Genomic DNA, 24,490 nt, shown 5'->3' with positions numbered 1-24,490 from the left:
TTTGCGTGTTTGGCTTTATACGCGCTTAACTTTGCTGTTACCGTATTTAGGCTACTCGATTGTAAGCCGCGGCTTCTAAACTTTTTTAACCTACCGTTGGTGTGGCTTACAATCGAGGGCGGCTTACATTCGAGGGCGGCTTACAATTGAGTAAATACGGTACTCGACGGATTTTATTTTTTTTTATACATTGAACAGATTGACACGAAAAAATATTCGTACGATTTTTGGGTCGGATTGTCATAAATCAGCCATAACTTTTGTCATAGCTCGACAGCAAAGATAATTTTTTTCGCTATTGCAAATTCTGCAAAAATTATGGAAATCAGCAGAGTTATGTGTTTAAACATAGTTTTAAAGTTTGCATTGCCACGGGAAAAAGGTTTATTTTCTCGAGGCTCGGATCAGAGTCATAGAAATCAACATTTTTTGGACAGTCGCGCTTTGCTGTTTCGCGCGCTGGTTTGTTATTTATTTTTTGTTGTTATCAGTTGGAGATTTAGCTCCCGCGCGTAACGCAGAAAGCTGAAACGTAAAATGGAGATAAACTTTTAATTTTGTGCTTAAACAATAGACATTGTCAAAAGTTTTGCTTTTAACTCTTCCAGTTTTCGTTTTTATCTTGACGTTTGTTTGTTCCCTCTAGCTGAAAATTTTGTGGTAAAATTTATATTTAAATGGAGTCGAGAAATAGAAGCCCAACCAGGGAGGAAAATGAGGAAAGGTAAATTTTTCTCTGTTATAAATAGTTCTGCAATAACTCACTGTGATAAGTCTCACATACATACGCCCTTTAAATAATAAACATTGTTTGTTTTAAGTTTGGAAGAATCATTGGAGTGTGGCCCATCACCTGATAGGTGGGTTTATTTCTTAAACATATTCATGTTATTTATGGTTCTGACTTTGTGTCATCAATGGTTTAAACACCACAATGCTGAAGTGCAGGTAAAGATTGGCTAAAAATGCATCATTGGTTTAGATAGGAGTTATGCACTACAAGCGTGTAAACAAACATTTACGTTTCACAGCGTAATAAACTTCTGGAATTAATGCCAACTAGCATATCTGTCAGGTACTTGGCTTTGGTGTGAACTTTTATATATCTTGGTCGTATGGAAACTGACACCAGATGGACACTGAACTGAAACTTATCTGAACATATGTTTTTTTGTCAGTGCATGCAACTGAGTTTTTAATAAGTAAGTCCCTGTCTAAACCAATGCATTTTCAGCCAATCTTTACCTGCAGCGTTGTGATGTTTGACCATTGATTACAGGGAGCCGGAACCATAAATAACAGATATAGTTCTATGATTTTTTTATGGAACATCGCTGTGAAAGTTGTATATTTTTATAGCAGTTTGGTTGTGGAAGAACCTTCAACCTCTGGCTTAAATGTGACACAAACAGTGGAGTCAATGCAACAGTCAAGAATGGTAAATATGTATTAATCAAGAGTAGTGCATAAATATTTTATTTACATATCACAAAAACCTTGAAAAAATGGGATCTTAACTATTAGCTTTAGTTGCTGTCCAATAGATCACTGGTTGTTTCCATTATGGCAATATTGTGTGCATCTTATTATTGACAAGTGAATTTGTTGGTATAAAATACATATATACAATTTCAAGTCAGCAAAAAAGCTGACCAAAGACTCTGCTAGCTCTAACTTTCATCTAACATGTACCTGGAATTGTGACAAAACTAATTAAATTCTGTCTATATCATCATAATATTTTTGTGCATTTTTGGAGGAATTGCAAGGTAGTGTATCTTTAAATATATGTTGTCCTGTTGCCTTAGCCTAGTAATGTAGAAGAAATTTAATAAACTTGTCCAAAGGCACTAATGCATGCGATTCAATATTCTGTATTTTCTTTGTGTGGTCACTTTAAACATTTGTCAGTAAACAAAAAATAAGTTTTTTAAAAGTTAAATTTTGTTTCAATCCAGACTTACCTCTTTTAATCCGTGTTTGTAAACTACAGGTGGATGAAGGAATTTTGGATGAAAAAAATTTGTCAGGAGTTGGGTAAGTTTTCTTTTGTTTTCACGAAAATGTTGTTTTGATAAACGTTATCTCACACAAAGTAGGATGTTGCATGTTTTAAATGTATGATATTTCTGGCCGAACGGCACAAAGTGAACGACAACACATTTTCTGACAAGTGTCAATATTCATTTTGTTTAGAATTCATCCACCAACTTCAGGCACGAATGCAGAAAATGAGGTACTTTAATTTGCTTCTGATATCTGTTCTATTGTATTCCATAAAGTAGTTTATGAAATTTGGTTTGACAAAACGAATCTGGGTTATGTCAGTTTATTTTTTTTCTATGGCAATATTATGTGTTGACAAGGGGTACTGGTTAATATAATAAGTTATACCTGTATTGGTATTCTGCACAGTTCTATTTTGAAGCTTACTTTAATATTTTTACCAATTACAATGTGTATGTTGAAATTGATAGCAGTAGTTGTTACTACCCTCAGATAAATAAATCAATAGGTACCAACATGGGCGTATCCAGGGGGGGGGTCCAAGGGGTCCGGACCCCCCCCTTTTGTGAAATATATTGGTCTTTTTTGATAACTAAACAAACGCCACTATATTTTTTTGTCAAAATCCGCGTGAAAACTAAAAATTTGCTTTGACGTTGACCTAAAAACCGCATCGTGTTGCATTCGCCATTGTTTCCAAACAGGGAGCATTGTTACCGAACACTCGGCATTGTTACCAAACATGTTGCATTGTTACGAAACAAGTGTCATTTTTCGTCAGTTCAGGGACGAAACGTCGTTTTTCAGTGGCCACGTTGTAATGACAAGCGGTTTATTTGCGTGAAAGTCAATTAGTTTAGTTGTTAAACTTTCCATAGCATTACACAATTGCGGAAGCCAGAAAGCCACCGTTTTTGTGACGATTGGCGAGAACACCGGCGTTCGTATTTTGCGATTCTCGCCCACAATAGTTTATGCTTAGTTTATACCTGAAAATCGGGGAATTCCCTAAAAACATTTGGACCCCCCCCTTTAAAAATTCCTGGATACGCCCCTGGGTACCAATATTATAGAGGAGTCATCTTCGGATATATACGTTTGTAGAATTTTTTTATGTCACTTGTTATGTGTGTTGTATACACTGGATTTGCTCATTCTGATGTGGTTATGTATATTCAGATCACAGGGTTAGGGACAGATTACATTGTGATAAACTTTACATAATGTGTGTTTGTTCTGTCAATATCTTGTTGGTTTGGAAGCAGGCGTGGTGTTATTTACCCTGTTTCTGACACTTGATTGTTATCTGTTTTTGTATTATGGACTTACTTGATATGCTAAACAACTTTGCTGTATTACCAGTATTGTGAAATGTTCTGTGTAGGTGTGTTGTCTTGTAAAACTTTTTTGGCAAAAGTGCTATACAGCATCTCATAAATGAGTTGCATTTCATTTTTAAAATTTATAACTGGTGATAAAATTTCCAGCCAAAATAGTTCACTAAAGTTTGATAATGTTCGAATATATGTACTAGCTTGCATGTAGAATCAGTTAAATTTTGTGAAACTGCATTTTTTATATTCATAATCTTGCTTAGTTTCGGAACAAATAGGTCTTTTTAAATCTCGCTCCGACTTGTCAAGAAAATGTGGTTGATCCAGCTAGGCTGCAATGCCTGTAAAACTAATCAGGGTTCGAATTAGCGGTAAAAAAACGTACTGCCAAAACGTTACAACCACAAGGATTGAAAGAAAATAGTCGTTGACATTGCCAAGAAACGTTAACAACGTTGTTTGCATCAGCGGTTGTTGTGTGTACGAATGAATAGATAAAGAAGGATGCGGCGCCTTATAATCTGCTGCGTGTTGCATCGCAATAATTTTACAAACAGTAAAAAAAAAATAAATAAACCCAAAATGGTTTGCAATTTGTGAATTGCGAACTGTTAATTCGAACCCTGCTAATGATCTCGATGCGATAGCTGTGATTGTCAGGTAAAGACTTGCGCAGTGGGGCGATTACTCCATTGCTTGAAATATTACTGTGATGTTAGGTTGAATCTCAAACATTTGATTTCAATGTCCTGAGTGATTTTTTCCCTTCAAAACCTATACAAGCACAGGGCAATTTCTATTCTGCAACTTTAGACGAAAACTAGTACACCCAATACCATTTTGTGTTCTGCGTTAATGGGTGTCAGTTTTGCAAATTATTCGTGAAATTGTGTCTAATTTGAACAATATCTCTGTTTACAAATAATAGTAAGGAGTAGTGATGTTCCCAGTTCCAAATTATCTGGCCCGGCCGGATCCGGATAGTTATCAATCAAATCCGGCCGGATAATTTGGATCCGGCAGTTTGTTAACACCGATACGTGTATTATGGCAAAAATGTTTGATTGCCAAACAGAATGCTATGTTAAGGTTAGCCTGTCAGGAGTGGAACAAATAAACGTGGGTATTTATTAACATGGTACAACACGTCCTGAAAAACCTTACTAACAAATAACAGAAAAATCTTTTGTCGGCGAGTATAACAGACTGGGTCCCAAAAACGAGTAATTTGCGAAATGTTTGTCCGCTTTTAGGACAAAAATGCTTTCCCAACTATCCGGTAAAATTAATTGTATTATCCGGCCGGGTCCGGGTATTGAAAATTGGTCAATATCCAGCCGGGTCCGGGTACCCGAATCTGGCGCAACACATCACTAGTAAGGAGTAGGGATACATGACTTTATTGTAAAATATATAGTTTGAGTTTCTTTTCACATATGGCTGAATGATTTCACAATTATGTAATTTGCTACAGTTGAGTGAGACACAATGCTCTTCGTGCATTTTTGTCTGTTTATTAGGACCCTGTTTTGTTGTATTTGTTTAGTCAATATCATGTAGTATTGTTGTTGGAAAACACCTCCTTTGCTTATTCCCCTTCACATAACTTCCATGTCACACCCAGTTGTGTTTCGTCATGTGAACACAAATATTGCACAATTTCATACAACGAATGACTTTTTATTCGTTATGTTGTGACCCAGAAAAAAAACAGTAACCTTTAACACAAAGTAATTGCTGCATGTCATCAATTGGCCCTTAAATTATACAGTAAGTACAAGTAAAAGCAAACTTATGCATGGTATGTTATACTTGATACGTTGACAAGGCAACTAATGTTATAACCCACACCCCAAAATGTTTTGCAAAGTGTTGAAAACATTATTTCATGATGCTTGGCTCAAATTAAAATTAATTGCATCATTACAATAGGTAGGAATCCATGCCTATTCAGTGCCACAATACTATTTTTGTTAAATGGGTGTGTCCTGGTGGGCTTTTAACTTGATGATTTAATGTTTGCGTGAAAGTACAATCGGTTGACACCGTTCTTGTTTGGGTGCCAAATATCCTCGATGGTATTAAAGAAATAATGACATCCTTTTTTTATTTAAAATGTATATCCAAACACCCGTTTTACGCAGGGGGCGGATATGCTACCGTCCTTTTTGACCAAGGGTGGCTCACTTTTCCTTCCGTTTATCAAACGTCGGTTTTAATCTCAACGCGTATGCTCGACGAAACTGATTGTTTTAGCTGTGAAGTTGTTTTACGGAGTTGGAACCAAATGGACAAACCCGTTATTGAACATCGTTTAACAAAAAGCTGCCTATAATATGGATATGAAGTCCGGATCTTCGCCAGTTTAGGATATAAGTTGGCCTTTTTATATCTCATAATCCAGATTTGGGAGTTTCTTGCTAATCTCACCGGTATAGCAGTCTTGTTAGATATTCGCAGAAAACAGTATAGTAAGGATAACCGAATTATCATGGCGGTATTACGGTTGTTTGTTACATTATATAAGATATATTTGTACTTTCGTACCGTATGTATTTCAGCAGCATTGTGTCTTGATTGCGTATATGTGGTGGTTTATTGTGCTATAATTTAAGTAAGTAAGTATAAAGTAAGTTTGTGTGCCTTCAGACAATGGATGATTCTGTAGGAATTAGAACAGAGTTTGGCAATAATACAACTCTTTAAAATTGGCTTGGAAAATCAAACACAAAGGCTAACTGTTGACAAGGCCATTGATGTCATTGCCTGTTGAACTCTTCTTAAACAAAGTATTGGCACCATTCGGTGTCTGGCGCAAAATGTAAATTTGAAGAATTGCAACATTTAAATGCGTAGGTGCATATTGAAACACTAATGTTTGCTTGTTTAGAGGTTCGGCATTGTGCAAAGCATGACACAATCGCTTTTTTTAAACTTGCTTTTCCGCCCGTTGGAAACGAAGGGCGTTTTCTCTTAATAATCCTTCATAGTCTTTAATAGTGATTGCTGTATTTACTCGATTGTAAGCCGCCCTCGAATGTAAGCCGCACGTAAATGTTAAAGGCAAACTTATCTGCCTTACAACAATAATTGTCAACACATTTGTCGTTTAAAATTGTCAGATAAGCTGACAACCTTGGACAATAAAACGTATGGAGCGAGTTGACGGTAAATTTCATTTAAACACAGAACCGCAGACAAAATATCGGGGCAACATCAAATAAAGTAAGCCGCTCTCTATTTAAGCCGCACAAACGTTAGGTTAAAAAACTTTACAAGTCACGGCTTACAATCGTAAATACGGTAAACCAATTAAATGTCAAATGTTGACTTACACTCGTCGTAAGAACGTGGTTTTAATTGACAATGCGACAGTATAAAAAGGTGGTGGTTGAATTGTTTGTTATGTGCATTGTGGTTGCGCTATGTGGTTTCTAACTCTTATGTCCAACCGAGGCCTGCAGTTGTGTGGACATAAGCTCGGGAACTTTTAACTGGTGAATCGATATTTCCTAACTCGTGTGTTAAAATTCCTACGTGTGTGGTATTGGCTGCTTCTGGTTTGTGAATGACGCCTTTGTTCGCTTTGCTCCTCTTTTCCGGCTGTCCCACGTTAGTGTGATTTCATTTGAAAAGTATTGTTTGCATGTCCATTCACATCTAGCGGTGTGTTTGTTTGTGTGGCTGACGGGACTCGGTTACACAGTTACTGTTAAAATTTACAGTAATGTTTATTAAATTGCAACTTTTCTTGTCAAATACATCTCTAGATTATACATTGTTACCTCGGGGTTCAACCAACATAGCTGTATTTTCTACTAAACAACTGGTTTTATGTTGTTACAGGTGCAAGGGAATCTAAAACCCGAAACTAGGTATGTAAACTATTATTTTTTGTACGTACTTTATGCTTGTTTTGTGTTAAACCATCATTTTAGGCTGTACAATTCAAGTAGGTTATTGACCACCACGCACATGCTATCAGGTCAAAATACCTGCTTGGACTACGCGTTTGGTAATTATGGGTGGTGGATTCAGGGTTTTTCTGTGAATTATGCGGATGTAATTCCTTGCTGGTTTAACTTAAATTGATCCAGGGTGCATGTAGACGGTGCCGTTACAAGGTTTTGTGCATATTTCATTACAATTCAGCAACCTCGTGGTGGTGCTGTTAGAAATTGCTCAAATGAATTTGGCTTGGACAATTTCCATCTGTATATTGTACCAATTGTTTTTGTATGTTTCCCTTGCACAAAAACTAAGAGAATGCGATTTGTTTGTAGGCGAGATGGAAGTTCTCCGGGAAGAAACGAGCACGTCAAGCAACCGGCCGATAGTTCCAGCGAATTGAATGTAACGAAACGCTCGATAAATGTTGCATTTTTCTGCATGTTGCATTTTTCTTAATAGCCAAAGATTAGGATAACCTATCTTACTTTGCGGTGTTGTTCTTATTTGTATTAATTATCACTAAAGCACAATTAATTGATAATTGTATGCACTGCTCATGGGTACTGCCATCCACAAATTCCTTTAGTTCGCGTTTTTTTAACTGTTTCTGTATGAAAAGATTGTGGTGATTCTATCGCAATTTTTTCACTATTTTCCTGCGAGTTTACATTTTTAACCAACCATTGATTTGCTCTAACAGAAGATCCGACACCCTGTGCATGACAACACTAAGCAAAGGTGAAACTTGTTTGTTTTTTAAGCAAATTTGCTCCTCTCATAATTGGTAGTGGATCATGGCTTGCTTAACCATTACATGACAAAATTGTCCTGAAAAAAAAAACTGGTCGTCGATCTTTGCATGGGACGTATTCTTAACTCGGTGAAATAACCACTTGCTTGTCAAGGTCATGTTTGGTAATGTGATGTGGGTTAAATAATTTAATATATGACACCTAACTTTGTTGTAGGTCCTGCACATAAAGTAAAAACAAACCTACACAACATTAGTATGGAGTATGGGATAATATTTCAAATAAAACACCTAACTGGCGATCAGCTATTAATAGCAAACTTAAAAAAGACCAATTTCGTTTTAACGTTTTTGTTGAAGAGTGTCATCGCTTGCATTAAGTTGTCACACAGTGATTTCGCATGTTCCACCCTTACCTTACTGTTGTTACGTCTCAGTTATATTGTGTTAGGATGTCGCAGGCGGAAATGGTCGTCATTAAAATCACGTGTGTTTTTTTTTTGGGGGGGTCATGAGAAATTACGAATATTTTTTGTAGTGCGCGGCGCAGAGTATTCGGTAACCCCTGTCTTATGCCATTGTTAACAACGTTACGTGGGCAGCCGATTTCCTCAATTAAAACCACGTAGCTGGATCGCCGTGTCATTCTTGGGCGAAACTATTCTCTCGATCACGCGTTATGACCCTTTCGTTTCCATGGCGACTCTCTACAGGATGTTGCTGACTTTAACCTGTGACGCAATCGGTAAACCTGTCCAGATGTTTACCGTCATAGGCACATTTTTAAGTTTTCAGACGAAGCGATTTTCGAATTATATGCAAATTAGTGTTCGCACTCCTGATAACAAAGGGTTGCCGTCGTTCATTCCAAGGAAACCCAACTACATGAGTGGGGCCGTTGTTCGCTATGTCTCGACTGATTTATTTTTTAAATTGTGAACCGGTTGTTAACGACCTGCGTTTAAGATATGAACGAAACGATTGCACACACAAATACATCTTGTCAGCAAAAATGTAATTAAAAAAAAACGTTTAAACTGGGGTTTAAAACGAATTTTTTGAGGGTTAAATATCTCAACAGAGTCTAATACAAAATCCTGACAATCCAACTCTGTCCAAAGCCACATTTTCATGACATTTGTCGTTCAATGTTCTCAAATCAACAGATTACTTTCGCATGAAATTTTTGAAGTCTTTCAATCAGTTTCGGTTATTGTTTTGCTTTTTACAAATGCGCCTCACGCGTTTCGTCATAATGTTGTATGTTATTATGCCCAAAAAATCTCGGTCTGTCGCACAAGTTTTCGAATGTTAACTCAGGCAATGCTCATGTTTTGTTTGACGTTCTCAAGTTTACTTATGAAAGTTCGTGTTAAATTGTTCGGGTTTTTCTTAACATCTGTTTAACATCGCAGCCCGCAGATGCCAGTGTTGGAAGATGATCGCGAAGCATTGAAAAGAAATGATTCAATGGATGTTTCTGTTGGGCCACAAGAAGTTCCCCCGTCACCAAATGCACAGGTTCGAGTTTTTTTTTATTTTCTCTGTTTTCAAAAGTATTTTTAAACAAACACCTTAGGCAATGTAACAGTTTTGTATTTTATAAAGTCTAAAACGATCAAAAGACGTTTGCTCGGCATTTGTTTTGAAAACATTTCCCATCCCCCAAAGCATTCTACGATACTTTGTGGTGGAGAAATTTGTGCGACATTTTTGGGTGGGATTCTGGGTCAAAATAGGTTTAAAAGGGTAAGGGTTCGTTACCAACTTTAGGCTTTATGCAAATCCAAACATTTCACCGACTCTAATATCCTCCACGTGTTACGTTTGTATGTTATCCTTGGAACTAAGGGCGTGAATAAAACGTGTGATGGTGGAAAGATTCGTCAGACAACAATCCACTATAATTAAACCCAACACTGTCTCATCGTCCCGCCCGAGTAGTTTGGGAATACAATGTCCGTTCTCTTGACAACAAAATTCAGTGCTTGGACAATAGATTCAAGTGTGTCGCTCGTCCGTGGTGTCGCTGCATTAACCAACCATAACCCCACAACAATTAAGCCTAACAGTTTAGATTAACCCCTAAACGTGCACAAGCAAATTAAAACACTGTGAGCCATATAGCCACTGGTTCGACCTAATAGGTCTCTTTAATAACTACAAAGGACCTTCCACGAAAAAAATTCCGTCTGCAGTTCACTTACAACACATCTTTCACACAATTGTTAATAGAACAACGGTTTTAATCTTGTACAAAGGTAGGCATGTGGTGATGACGTCAATTAGTTCGCGTATTTCAAACTTTTGTAGACGTTCTAACAGTGACAGCCAGGTGATCTCGCGCGCAATCTGAACTCCAGACACGTGGCTGCTCTCATAAAAGGTCATACGATTTTGCCGGCTATAGTAATAGGTTTGTTTCATTTGTATCGAAACTGAAACTGCAGTTGGTTTCCTGAGGTCTCAGAGCCGGTCTGCAATAAAAGTAATCAACCAGCACTTCAAACCAAGCGATGACCTATAGGCGTTTTGCGTTTGAATAAAGTCGTTACCGCGTTCCAAAGATATCAGTTCGTTCAATTTAAAGCCGGTTATCTCGTCCACGGACTATATTTTCCTGGGCAAACTAATAATCCTGTCTTAATTTTATTCGCTGTCACTCGTTCACCTTCGCAAACATTGTTAAAACCAAAAGTGAAACGCACGATAAGTTTATGTTTATTATCAATGTTTAAAGGTTTGTAAAGACCCACTGTGCAAACACAAAATCGTAAACGTTTATGGAGGATGGCTTGTGAAATATAGCGACCACATGTAGACGTCCATCTTGCATAGGACAGCTTAGAATTACGACATGTTGTTCATCCTACGTAACCACCGGTGAAAATATAATCAAGTTGTCCCATGGTGTCTAAACTACAGACGAGGCCCGTAGACTGTTCGTTGAAAATAATCTCGACAAACAAGGGCGGATTTGTCACGTGACACCAACAAGCCGGCTACTCCCTGTGTTTATTTAGGTATTTCCGCCCCCCACCGAGCTTAGCAAGGTTGTCAGTTTTTCTGGCATTTTGCAATTACAATGGTCCCATTCCCTTCCATAATAGATGTATTTCATTTTATTAAATAATTCACTCTTATGAATTAACATCACTCGCTATAACTTTATAAGTTTTCTTTTATTCAAGCATTACTTAAAATGTCACTTTAAGAACGCATTCCTCACGGTTCGACCAAGTTTTTTATTCTACGCCGGCCACGTTGGTTGTGTATAGCGACCACATCCAGACATCCATCTTGGAAAAATTTAGAATTACGGCGGGTGTCCATCGTACGTGACCATGCACCGGTTAAAATATAATCACGTAGTCCCTGGAGTCTAGACTGCAGACGAATGTCACCCCGTAAGCATGTCTTGTGATGTCGCGTAAGAGACAAACAATAGCCGGATTGCTACTTGCCCTGCGAGGGTGTTAAATCATTTCCGACCTTGCGCACACGACAGTTTTCCGTCGTGTTCAATTCCAGTTTTTAATGCCTCGCTTTATTAGTTAACAAAAGCCATCCTCTACTGTCTTACCATATGTCGGTACCTATTTATCATGTTAAATAATTATGATTCAAGAACGCAAAACGCATTCCTCACGGATCGACCAAGTTTTTTATTCTGCGCCGCCCAACGTTGGTTGTGTAGAGCGAACACATTCGGACATCCATCATGGGACAGTTTAGAATTACGGCGGGTGTCCATCGTACGTGACCACCGGATAAAATATAATCACGTAGGCTTTGGTGTCTAGACTGCAGACGAATGCCTCCCCGTAAATTGTTTACTAAGCTAGTCTTGTGATGAGGTAAAAGCGACAAACAATAGGCCCGAGCGCCACCGACGACTTGCCCTTCTGCGTGGGCGTTGAATCATTTCTGTTCGTCCGCACACGACAGTTTTCCCGCGTATTGTATTACAGTTTTTAATGCCTCGCTTTATTAGTTAACAAAAGCCATCCCCTACTGTCTTTACCATATGTCGGTATCTTAACCTTCATTATTGCAAGCAACCTTAGTTGTCACACCCTATATTATCATATTAAATAATTAACTCTAATGATTCAACACTACTTTCTACAACTATGCAGGAATGTTTCTCCTTGGGGTAAAAAAAAAAATTGAAACATTGGCAGCTTCCTGTTGGGCGACGTGTTTAGAAATACAAAACCTCTTTACGCTTTGATTCCTCCATTTCCAGAATACACTTGAGTTTTATTGTTTGATAATATGCGCAGGTCCCATCGCAAGTGTCGATTGTTTGTTGTTAAACCTCGTACTCGAAATTAGCTGAGGCACAAAGAAGGTCTGATAAACGTGGTTTTAATTTCGTGAAATTGCAACTTAACAATCAGTTGCCAGCAAAAGTGAACATGTTTGCATGCGTACCCCGTGTTGTGCACCCCCCTGATTTATTGTGATGGTTACAAGATGTGTGTTCGCATCTATACCTTAATGGAGATGGAATGGGTTAGGATACACACACATGTAACTGTGATGGTAAAAGGAAAGTATGATCGAAGTTTCCCATGGCAATGTAAACAGAAGATGGCATTTTCTTCTATTAATTCGAGTCCCCAATCACAAACACCGCGTAGAGACACTTTCAGCTCTAATCTAATAGTACTCCCCGCCTGTTACTATCGTCAAAATCTTGCTTGTTCTCACATAAGGTACGATATATGTTGGAATTCTGGTGGACCTTTGTTTCTGACCTGAAAATAAATTACAATAGCGCCGTTAGACACACATACTTAAATCTCGGGGGTTACTGTTTGGTGGATAATTTACAACTTACGTAGTTGTCGGGAGACTGAAGTCTGTGGTCGCGATTGTTCGCGATCTATCGGGCGCAAACAAATTGTTTGAATGGTGGCACGGGTTTCCTGTTTGTACAGGCGACACTATCGAGGTTCGGCAATCCCGAGCTTTTAACCACATATAGATTTGATATTGACTGACACGCTTTCACAAATATTAACTCGACTTTTGTTCATAGATACTTTGTCGAATTCTTGTTTTAGCGCAAAGTGCAACATGCTCTATTTAGTGTGGTAAAAAAAATTATCAAGGAAAATTACTATTAAAAACTATGAAAATATTTTAATAATCTGTTCTTCTGGCACTTATAAAACGTAACTTTATTGACCTACGTTTCGCCTGTTATCCAACAAGGCTTCCTCAGGGTAATGATACAGGTACAGCACACAACTAACGCCAAAAAACGTACCAACACGAAAAAATTTATAGCAGGCGAAACATCGGTTAATAAAATTACGTTTTTAATGTGACTGAAGAACAGATTATTAAAGTATCATGTGGCTGGCAGCAACAGAAACATTATATTGATGAAAATATTGTTATAAAATATTTTTAACGCAAAAATATCACAGCATTCTCATGAGAAATGTTATTAAAACAAATAGATTTAAAAACTGATCTTCAAATTAAATAATTATAACAATTTTGTTGTTTAAGTTGCTTAAATGTAAACGTATACACCAACTGTTAGTGGAAATTATTGGGGAAATACATTATGAAAATTATTTTTCCATTAACAGAATCGCTCCAGCGCAAGAGATATGCCGGAAAAATCGCAGGTTCTGCCTGGATGGGTTGGTCGGACTTTGTCTGACATCAAACGTGCTACTGAGAGGTATGATGTAATTGTTTATCCCGCCTTTTGTTTCCCTGAAAAGCCAATGCTCCGTCCGGGGTTGCCCACGATTTACAACTCGGTTGCTCCTGACCGACCAGAGGGAAGCTAGTTGACAAAAAAATCTCCAGTTAAAAAAACTTTGAACGTGGGTTACTTTTTCACTCGTTATGTTTCGAAGACTGAACTTTCGAAGGAAAGTTTCAAAGTCATGTTACATGTTCCCTACATCTATGTGTCTTATGGGCAACAAAGAATAATTTATATAGCAGAAACAGTATAACGAAAAACGACTTAGTTTAGTTTTCTCTTATATTACTGTACTTTTGTGCATACAAATTTACCTAAGCATGGCTAAAATCCATTCGTTATTTAATTTAAGAACATGATCTCAATTTAATATTCCGTAGTAATTCACATTGTGTGCTTGTAGCAGGCTTTGCCACGGTTCTCTGAATCTTTAACTCACTTCACTCTCCACCTGTTTGCAATGTGTTTATGTAAATGCCCTGCCTTGTAGTGAGTCTGCGATCTGCCATTCTGGAACCAGGTTTGCGGCTGTTAATGATTACATCATAGTTGGTTGAAGCATTTAGGTGTGGTTTATTAAGATGAAAGCCAATGTTGTACATCTGCAGGTAAGCATGGACGAGGCAAGTGTTTATGTGTTCGTCATCAGTGCTAAATGCTGACTGAATGCACTGGGGCTTTTGCCCAGCTAGGAGCAAGCTTGCCTCCTGCATACTTACCAGCAGATTTCTTACTTTAGCTTTTCCTCTTAACTTTCCGGATTTGTCAAATCACGAAAATTCATATTATACTTTTTCAAGCACGTTAACATGTTGGATTCTGTGTTTTAGTGCGACCAATCCACTGCCTTCCCGACCGTCCCCTGGACAATCTCTGACACCTGGATCCGATGGATTTTCGGTAAAACAGAGTTCCTTAATCAGTAGTTTTTAAGTTTTTGCACTTGCGGATCAGTAAAAAACAAGTTTTGCCGCCCTTTAATTTTTTAACACAATGATTGACAAGCATATTTAATAATTCGAAAGTATTCGCTTTAAAACGAAATCCATTTGTTCTGAAAAGATAAACGGTAAACAATGTAATGTTGACTGGCGGTTTTGAAACACGGTCTTAAATCATTGTTGCGTGGATATAATTTCAGCTCGAATCACAATTTGCTCGTAAATCAGTTCACAAATTAATTCATTGCCGAATTTTTTCCATTATTTTGCTTTGTAGGTAAAAGATGGCGGAAATGAGCTAACTGGGCCCCTTGGGAGCAGGTAATTGTTTTATTTAAGTTATGACGTAATTCCATTCACAAATACTTCCGAAACTTTTGATCGCATAGTGCGTGTTTACCCTTCAATTTTTACTGGCAAGTCAAAATCAGATCAAACAAAATATTTTTGACCAAATAATTTCCCACAATTGGGCAAACACTGTTTTTCGTGCCGTCGACTGAATTTACTTTTCAAAAATCTTTATTTAAACTGTGGTTTAGTTTGCTTGTGAACAGAATGCACAAGATGTCAATTTGCTACCTTGCAAACGCTGTGGAAACTCGTGGCAGGCGTGAAGCAATAATTTTATTAACCTTCAATAGAAACGTCCTTTAGAAGCTTACGAGGGTAAAATTTGACGATGAACTTGTGTCTGCAAAAGCAAAATTAGAATTGACGTCACGATTATTTGCTTTCACTGAAACCTATATTGTAGTCGTCCTATGCGGTTTGTTCACTTCTAAGGGAGGTAAAATTAAGAATATCTTGGAGCAGGTGTTCAGGCCATCGACAGGTGCGATATTGCTGTGAAATTAGACACGTTAAGTCAGTCGTAACCAATTGCTCACTTTGATTTCATCATCTGCCACACACACTTGTTACATAGTGGGTGCCTCCGTTCCACGTTAACCTGATTCAATTTTCTTGCAATGAATAAAGTGGTCGATATGTTTAGTGGTTCACAAGCGAAAAATTACAACATCTGGGGTTTCAATTAATTCGCTTTATCGCACATCAATGACTGATCCCACGTCAATCATAATTAACTCAGTCGTTTCATTTCTATGTTTTGTGGCGCACGTGTGTTGCAATATCAAAACAACTAGCGATAGAAAAGCTTTCAGAATAAATAAGATCAATTGGCATTCTCGACCGGCAAAAAACCGTTTCGACGAGAGGTCCTTGTGTTCATTGCGACATGAACCTGAGGAAGTCTGGCACGAAAGGTGGCGAAACGTTGGTTACAACAAACACTTTCGTAACTTAAATGCAACAGTTTTTATTAAAGTGTGTCACTGTGGGATTACCACAACCGTCACAAATCGATGGTAAGAGTTGACCCCGCGGTTAAGGTTTAGTGATTTTGTGGTAAAACAACTTGCGCAATAATTCAACCGTCCCTTATGATGTCAACCGCTGGGCGAGAATGGTGGCAAATTGTATATCCATTGATAAGTGTTTGATAAAACTATGTTCAAAATGTGCAAATTTGTTTTAATTATCCGACAGTTTAACGTGTGCGAAATTCCAGTTGAATTTTAAGGGTAATTCATGTCCAAAAAGCTCATGTTTAAGTTGTTTGCGCTGCCTCCTGTTCAAAACCAAATAATGTGCGAAGGGCAACATTGGAAGTAGGCGGTGTTTCGATGCAGAGACACGAGTCGTCTTAACCATATTTGGAAAACGCCTTTGTGGCGTTACCGGGGCCTGACAAAGGGACCACGCCTTTCTTCAGGGGCTCGATTTTCGGATTACCGGGAAGCATTTAAATAACATAAACGCCGTTTCCTGACGAAACAATGTTGATGAATACAGATGCGTTTGCAAGGTTTTATAACTTGTCATTTAACAACAACATGTTTGCTTTCGTGTTTATTTTATGTTCGTAAGTGGTGGTGATTGTTGTTGGCGCTGTTGGATCGAACTTACGACTCTCCCACGGATGACGTCATTTGTTTTTGCGCCAAATTTATTTTGAATGTTTATTTAACGTTAGGCAGTGCGTGAAGTTGGCTTTAAACCTAGTGTTAATACGGATAGTCGGTGTCAAAGTTGTTTGCGTTGTCATGGAGGCAAGCAACAGTTATCAGCGCACCTTCCGGGAGCATCTGGTATCGTGTTACAATAATAAATGTCAAGACAAGGCGCACAAAACACTTCCATATTTGGTAAGAGATGTTCACGCTTCACCTGCAACGCAACGCTCAAGTCTAAATGATGACAATTACGTAACATTTACAATACGTGGTGCAACTTAATTGTTGGTATTTTTCTGCTAAAGCCGGTTCCTTGTTAGTAATGTTTGCCAGTGCAAACCTTCCAACTTAGTGTTTTTCCCGTGTGGCCATTTGTGTTGGGAGGTTTATACCGGAGTTGCAGAAGCTACATTTTATTTGTTCGCATTCAGATGTTGTCGGCCATGTACAGTGTTGTATTTTACAGTGGCCAGTATATGGTGGGTCGTGACGTAAAATCTGGGAACAACTTATTGAAATAAAAAAAACGGCGTCCAGATTTCACAGGAGATTGTGTTGCCATTTACACTTGAAATCAATAATCAGTCCAACTTGCAAATCGCTACATCTAAATTATGCTGTGTCATTTGTTGCCAGATTTACAGATTCACCACTCGAACCAAGGTCGCCAATTCCAGTTCAGCCTGATCCGAACAACGCTGATGTTGATGCCTTGAAAAGTGATGTACCGGAGCCGAACGTTGAGCCAACTTTGGTGGATACAGAGGTTTGAAACCCTTCGTTATTCCTGGGTTATAAATCTTAATACTGGGTTGGGTAAATGGTTGAATAAAGCGACCCGCGACCTACAAAAATTTAAAACGTTGACACTTGACATTACCTGCAACCATGACCAAATATGGGCATTTTCATCAAAATACGGGTCAGGCCTTTTAAGGGCATAGGCCGAACTTCCAAAGTGACTTGCAAAATATGTGGCATGTTAAGTTACCAATTATCAACGGAACAAGCAATGAGTTATATGTTTTGCCGGTCATGTTAGGCTTTTCCGTACTGGCGCAAATTATTTCTAATTGGTGTTGATTTTTTTTGCGTTCTGGTGACTGGAGGGGAATACTGAGTCAACTGTGGTAGATATAGAGGTTTGAATCCCTTCTGTTATCCCTGTGTCAAAAATCGTCCACCACCCATGACCAAATATGGGCATTTCACCAAGAGACTGGTTCGAACCTTTTAAGGGCAAGGGGTGGTGGGCGGAGGCTGTTGATCGTAATTTCTCCTAATCTGTTCCTAAGTGGCTTGCAGAGTATGTGGCTCATGTTTAAGTGTACCCAACGGAATAAACTAGAAGCGTTTTTTACTGGCCAAGTCGGGCTTTGTTGATGTTTGGTGTTGATTTTTGTTAATTGTTTCTTATGGCAATGCGCTGAACGCTCGACTAATCACGTTTGTGTTACAGGGACGCACTGGTGACGTGGAACCTCCTGCAAGGTACGTTTTTCCGCCTTGGAATTTTTTTAGATATAAAAATGGTTTCGTATCAGTAGAATCGATCGGTTTAACATTCAGGAAACAATATGAAATGAACTAATTTTTCATTCTTATTCTTTGGCGTCACCCAATAAGTAGATGTGACGTATAACTGGTTAATTTACGCACAGAACGATCGAGAGCCATCCCATTCAAGTCCAGATACCTGCTGAGCGAAAGGTAACTTAGTTGTGTATTTATGTGATTAGGAAGCATCTCGTCTCACCTGCATAGTGGCGTAATTTTATTGTCGTTTACGCAACCATGCTTGACCAAACACTTAAACCGTTTAAAAATTTTCCAGTAAGTTTCCATGACGTCAGCGGAATTGTAGGTGATGCCATTGTTACGTCTCAGAGAGGATGGTTTGCTTTAATATAATTTGGTGCACACTGCAGTGGTACGGGTTGTGTATTTTCCTTGCAAAATATGTTAAAAAGATGGCTACCTCATGGTAAATTGATTTTTTTCCATAAACTTTCCATGACGTCATTCTGGTTTATTGTGGCTTGTGACGTGGGCACATCTGTGCGCGGTTGCAATAAGATTTGTTGCGAATTCAGGTACTTGCTTCAAATTTAAACATTGATGCAGAATGTACTTAGCTGTCATCAGTTATAGTTGCTTGAAGTTTGGTTGTTACCCATTGGAAATGAAACGTCACGAATTTTAATTAAACGGAAATCTGCGTGTGTTGATGACATTTATCATAAAGTTCAAATCAACTATTGTCCAACGGGATTAAAAAAGGCGTTTTCAAACTGATCTTGTGGGTTTTTTCCCAAAACAAAATTTGCAAAGAAGTGACACGTGGCAAGTGGAACTTTACCCAAAACTTTCCATGACGTCACACAGGTTGTAGATACGTCAGTGCTGTTGTTGCACTACAGGTTACTCATGCAAATGACTTGAAATGTCACTACAGTTAATAAAATGCCTCAAAACGTTTGTTTGATGACAAAAAACACGTCGTTGTTACAATGTTACGTTCTATCCTACGTGACTGCGCCATATCACTACCAATGCTAACGTAAACTAAACGTTAACCAGATGTTTGTGGTAGGGAATTTGGCTAAACTTTTGATCAGGTGGCACTCAACCCCATGGTATAAAATATTATGTCATGCAAGGTCTTACCTCATGCACCCCTGTTTAATGTGTAAAATAATGGGAGTTTCTCCTGCATCTCAATGCACTAAATTAGTTGTGTTGAAACGAACATTATGCATGTTACTTGCAATTGTTGTATATTGGAGTTGATTGGCAAGCCAAGATCACTTTAATCGGAGTTGCTCTTCTGGCACTTAGTTTCTAACGTGTTTATTGGAAACCAACAGAAGAGCAATTCCGATTAATTAGTATGCCTGGCAACAAAAATAGCAGTACAAGATCACTTTGTTTCTTGCAAAAATATCTATACTTTCATATTTAGCATAAAAATGGTCTCTTTTATTAGAAAGAAGAACCAGTTGGTTGGCATCGGATTCTCCATTGGTTCACCATCTGGTGGTTCGTGTGGGATTTGGTTGAAAGGTTTAAAAGTCGGTTAAGACCCAAGGTTTCTGTGAAGAAGGGACATGATGATGAAGTGGAATCCGGGTTGGAAGGAACCTTGTTTGAAACCCCCGATAAACCAACTTCTGTTGTTCCACCAACAGGGTAACAAGTTTCCGCTAAATTCACTTAATTTAAAAACAGTCAATATGAAATATTCTTTAGGTTTCCGCTAAAACAAGAGTACATACAAGTTGATATTCTTATTACCAATTTACCACCAGAGTCAACATGTATTCAAATGTGTTGATGATTTAAACACCAACAATTTTTTTAAAAAAATATATAAAAATTTTCCCGTCTTAGTGATGATGAAGATTATGATATGGAAGCGCACAGAAGAGATCGGATAAATGGACAACATCCCATCCAGTGCTCTGACGATGAAGGTAATACCTCAATATTAACTACCAGTTATATCAAGTGTAGTGCAGCAAAAACCTTTAGATATCAGTCCGATTAACTTGATTTTTTTATGCCATTGTGCTTTGTACAATTTATGGCAAACAAAGTGTATTTATACAAAACTGCCATATGGTTGGATAGTAACTGGAAATACAATTTTTGTATTTTAGATTTTGTGGAAAATGATGTTGAAAGACAAAATGGTCGTGAGACAGAACCTATTCCAAACCCAAACCATGGTATCATGTTTTGTTATTTAAGTTCAACAAATATTTTTATCTGAAGTAAAGGGTATGAATGAAATGTTTGTCTGAGTAAGTTATGCACATTGTCAAACTAATATTCTTACAAATTCCTGTAAAATAATAAAGTTGAAAAAAATTTGACGTAAAATTTTTATATATTTATATTAAGCTGCACACAGGTCCAAACTTTGACTTAATAAATTTCATCAGTGCAGCTTGCTTATGCATGATTTTTATTTTTCAGTTGTTTCAAACAACCAACACATTCTTTCCTGGTTGTGTCTGATGTCCTTCCTTCTTTACCCTTCCCGGTAAGTGTTTATACAGTGGGGTCATATCTAAAAGGTGTTCAACAACCAGAACGGAAGGGAAAATATTATCAAAATAGTTTTGTTTTAATCTTCATCAAGTTTCATAATCAGCAGATATTATTGTGCACAAAATTATTAATTTGTTGGTTCTCGTTGTGCAAAGTAAGTGGTGAAGCACAACCCAGTGAACACTTCGTCATTTTTCTTACAGTTTGTCAAACAGGATCCTGGACCAGTATCTGTCTTTGCTGGAACTTCTTCAAAGAGGAAGTGGAGGGCCTGTTGTTGAAAGGTAAGATTGTGTCCCTCACACTTCTCCAGCTCATATTTTTAAGACCCTTAACCTCCATGATGCAACCGAAGCATTCAGCAAGGCCCACATGTTTGCAATGATTTCATGGGTCAGTTACCAGCTAGTTTACAGTGTTGTTTTTCACAAATAGAATGTTTCTGTTGCTGCCTGGCATATTGTAATTTAATATTCTGTTCTTCTGGCACAATAAAAACGTAACTTAATTGACCGACGTTTCGCCTGCTATCCAATAAGGCTTCCTCAGAGTAATGGCGAAACGTCGGTGAATAAAAGTTACGTTTTAATTGTGCCAGAAGAACAGACTTTTAAATTAGTATTGTTTTACTACATGTTGGTGCAATCATCACACTGAAATTGCCATCTAATGGGTTTTGTGTTATGAATTGTGTATTTGATGCTTGTGGTTTAGTCAAATATGGTTGGGTTTGGTTGTAATGTATGCAGGCTTTCTTGACTGCTATGAAAGAAGTTCTCAACCAAAACAAGTTAATGCTAATATACACTGTTGTGGTGCTGACCACGATAGAGAAACAATAATAAATATGCAGTGGGGACATTCCTTTTTAACAACTAAAATATCTGATAGCTTTGCGACAATGTGTTTCAATACTTAACTTGTTGTGTAGACCCAACATCAGTTACCATGGTGATGTCTTCATCCACAACCAGGCGAATCGTCCCCCGATGGTTGACGACCTGTACTGTGTTCACTGTCCTTCACTTCTTTCTCCAACAAGGCCTTTGTACATTTGCCCCGAATGCAGAGGGAGGCTGTGTGGAGAATGTGCTCGGCCAGACTTGGAGTGCCCAGATTAGGAAGACTGTGTTGATCCATGTTTAGCTCAAATCAAAAGTTTTTTAGAAATTCTCTCACATCTTTTATCATGATTTAACATTTAAAAACAATCATGACTAACAACTTTCTACTTAATTACCACCCCATGTTCTAGTTGTAAAAAATTATTTTGCTTCCCAATCTCTAATAGTTTCCTGCATACAACATGCAAACCAAAAGGAAATGTTTGGAAATACCAAGTTAGAAATCTTTTCCCCCACAATTGTAAATAAATATTTAAAAAAAATGAATGCAATGGTTGGACTTAGTGAATTCAACTTAATGACACCATGTCAATCTATGGATTGTTCAACTTGTAAATAAGAAAAAAAATTTTGTTACATTTCGCAAATATAATATATTATTGGAAACATCATTATCTGATTGGCTTCCAAAATCACTACTTCCAACCTTTGTTTTCATTTGAACGATTATTATTTTTTTGTACAAACCAAACTGGAATGGTGGATAATAATTATGGAAAAACTTGTTTTTTTCCATATTTTTACATGTATTTTTTTTTAACAAAAATATAAAAAAATCAAAAAATTATAAAAATCAAAAAAAAAATTTTTCATGTGTAATATCTGTGTTTGTAAAAAAATCTCCGCTGTCAAGTTCAAAGTTTCGATAAAAGTTTGGCAATTATTCCAAAGCTCAGTTACACTGCAATGAACAAATGAAACTGTAAAAAAGTTTTTTTAACAAACTTTTATATTCTGGCCTAGGACAATACAGATTGATCAAATTTTTGTCTTTGTTAAATATCAATCTAGCCTGTGGTTTGCAGCCAATAATTGTACATAAATATTTTCAAAAAATCATAATTTCTGTAAAATCAGGCATCTGAAATCCTTAAGGGGGATTTTAACTCGCATGTACTTCAACTTGTAAAAATTGTCAATTGCGGTCTCCACATGATCTTAAAAATTATGTTACAAAGGTAGCTTGTTATAAACTATCACATCCAAATCCAAAACAATGTAAAATTTGCCTAGCTGTGTTTAGACCCTGATATTAAACACTTGTAAATATTTTTTGCTGGGTTTAATTAAACACTCGTCACAAGATTTAAATAATTTTGTTTGGTATTTCTTGTATTACAAAGATCTTTATGTATAGAGGGTTGACATTTTGTGTATCTTTCTAAGATTTTAGGGGTAAAATTTATGGAAATACAAGAGTGCTTATTTTAACAAGCGTGCTAATTCCAATAGTTTTTTGTAACAATGTTGATATTTTTAACACCATGTATTTTGCTGGTCCATTAAACAATAAAACTAAAGCTAAAGAATTTGTATAGGCAATAACCTTAATTTTTGGTTTGGGCAGAGGGTAGTCCTGTGTTAAAATGTTGTTGTTTCTCGCATGCTCTGTAGTATTTAACCTTAGAAAATTATAGGAAACACTTATTTATTTATTTGTTTTTGCCCTGCCTTGATTTGTATCAGAAGGAATTCAGTATTTGCTTAATTAAAAACTATCATCATTAATTAAGTTTGATCATGTAACAGCATAGGAAAAACTTGGTAAACATTTCCTTTTTGTCTTCATAACTTCGTTTTGTTTGAAAGCATCTTTGTGTTTGAAAATTTAATAATGTTGAACCCAAATTATGGTAATATGGGCAATATTTCTTAATTTTTAAAATTGTATGAATGTTTGTTTACAGATTGTCCAGTGTGTGTATTGTTCTCTGTATATTTTCCATTTCCATTAATGTTTGTTGTTTTTTCTCATTGTTAAGAGTTCCAAACCAATGGTGAATATTGTCTTGTTGTGTCTTGTCATTTTAACCTACTTGTTTTTACATTGATTGATTGTGATGTGCTGTTGTAAAGAGTGTTGGTCCAGATTATCTTCTTGGCATGATTAAAAATGTAAATGTTATGATCTTCTATTGACACACCAAAATTTAGAACTTTCTTTTGTTTGCGAACACCAACATCTTCAAAGTTTATTTCTGTAACATCCAGGTTGTAATCTGGACCATCACATTGCTTCTTAATCATTTTATTTCACAACTGTATTTTTCCCTGGTTATGTAGCTTTTACTCTCGATATTTTGTTGCAAATTTTCATTTGCTAATCTCAGCCATTGTAAAAAGACAATCAAAACCATGTGAGAGAATAATAAAAAAGTTATGTTTTTTTTATTTTGTGGAAATATAACAATTATACATGTGCCATTCACAATCACCAATTGGTTGCCTGTAAGAATTTGAGATGCACTAGAATTTTTGTGTTGTACATATTTTTTGTGACATGCTGCCATCCCCAAATTTGAACTATACAAGTCACAAAACCAAATAATTATGCAGATTTGCCAACAAGCCATGGTAGCAATGAACTAAACATATATGAATAAGGTGCAGTAATTAATTATGTCAAATCATTGTGGTACAAAACTACTCCATGCAATTAACCCAACAGCTTCATTTTTATCAATGGTGCGATTTCTTCACATAATTGTGGATGATAATAAAGTGTCTGTCGTTTATAATTGTGTACCTGTTCTATCGAATGACAAGGTTCAACATACTGGACGTCTGCTCAGACAA

The 24,490-nt window shown here is 37.1% G+C and overlaps 1 protein-coding gene across 2 annotated transcripts; it reads left to right on the top strand.

Annotated features, from left to right (window-relative positions):
- Positions 1–644: 644 nt before the first annotated feature.
- On the top strand, positions 645–24,422 carry LOC145909773 (uncharacterized). 2 transcript variants are annotated; one of them, XM_082997123.1, is made up of 21 exons: positions 645–724; positions 822–860; positions 1,360–1,438; positions 1,994–2,037; positions 2,197–2,236; positions 7,188–7,216; positions 7,625–7,694; positions 7,993–8,030; positions 9,459–9,564; positions 13,653–13,747; positions 14,608–14,677; positions 14,996–15,039; positions 17,373–17,502; positions 18,196–18,227; positions 18,398–18,446; positions 19,723–19,925; positions 20,127–20,209; positions 20,396–20,464; positions 20,715–20,781; positions 20,993–21,073; positions 21,721–24,422. In XM_082997123.1, the coding sequence occupies exons 1-21, from the start codon at positions 678–680 to the stop codon at positions 21,908–21,910; spliced, it is 1,605 nt and encodes a 534-aa protein (XP_082853249.1). In that variant the 5' UTR covers positions 645–677; the 3' UTR covers positions 21,911–24,422. The 2 variants fall into 2 exon arrangements, with proteins under 2 accessions (XP_082853249.1, XP_082853250.1); XM_082997124.1 differs by having other exon boundaries at positions 649–724; positions 1,363–1,438.
- The last annotated feature ends 68 nt before the right edge of the window (positions 24,423–24,490 follow it).

This window comes from Ascidia mentula, chromosome 7 (assembly GCF_947561715.1).
Source record: "Ascidia mentula chromosome 7, kaAscMent1.1, whole genome shotgun sequence".
In the NCBI taxonomy this organism is placed as follows: domain Eukaryota; kingdom Metazoa; phylum Chordata; class Ascidiacea; order Phlebobranchia; family Ascidiidae; genus Ascidia; species Ascidia mentula.
Note: the sequence above shows the minus strand (reverse complement) of the source record. Positions and strands in the feature narration are given on the sequence as shown.

Bases quoted from the DNA above. Each gene is read 5' to 3' on its own strand.
- LOC145909773 (XM_082997123.1), top strand. From the start codon at position 678: ATGGAGTCGAGAAATAGAAGCCCAACCAGGGAGGAAAATGAGGAAAG. The intron at 725-821 runs GTAAATTTTTCT...GTTTGTTTTAAG, and splicing joins AGGGAGGAAAATGAGGAAAG to TTTGGAAGAATCATTGGAGT. The intron at 20,782-20,992 runs GTAAGTGTTTAT...TTTTTCTTACAG, and splicing joins TTCCTTCTTTACCCTTCCCG to TTTGTCAAACAGGATCCTGG.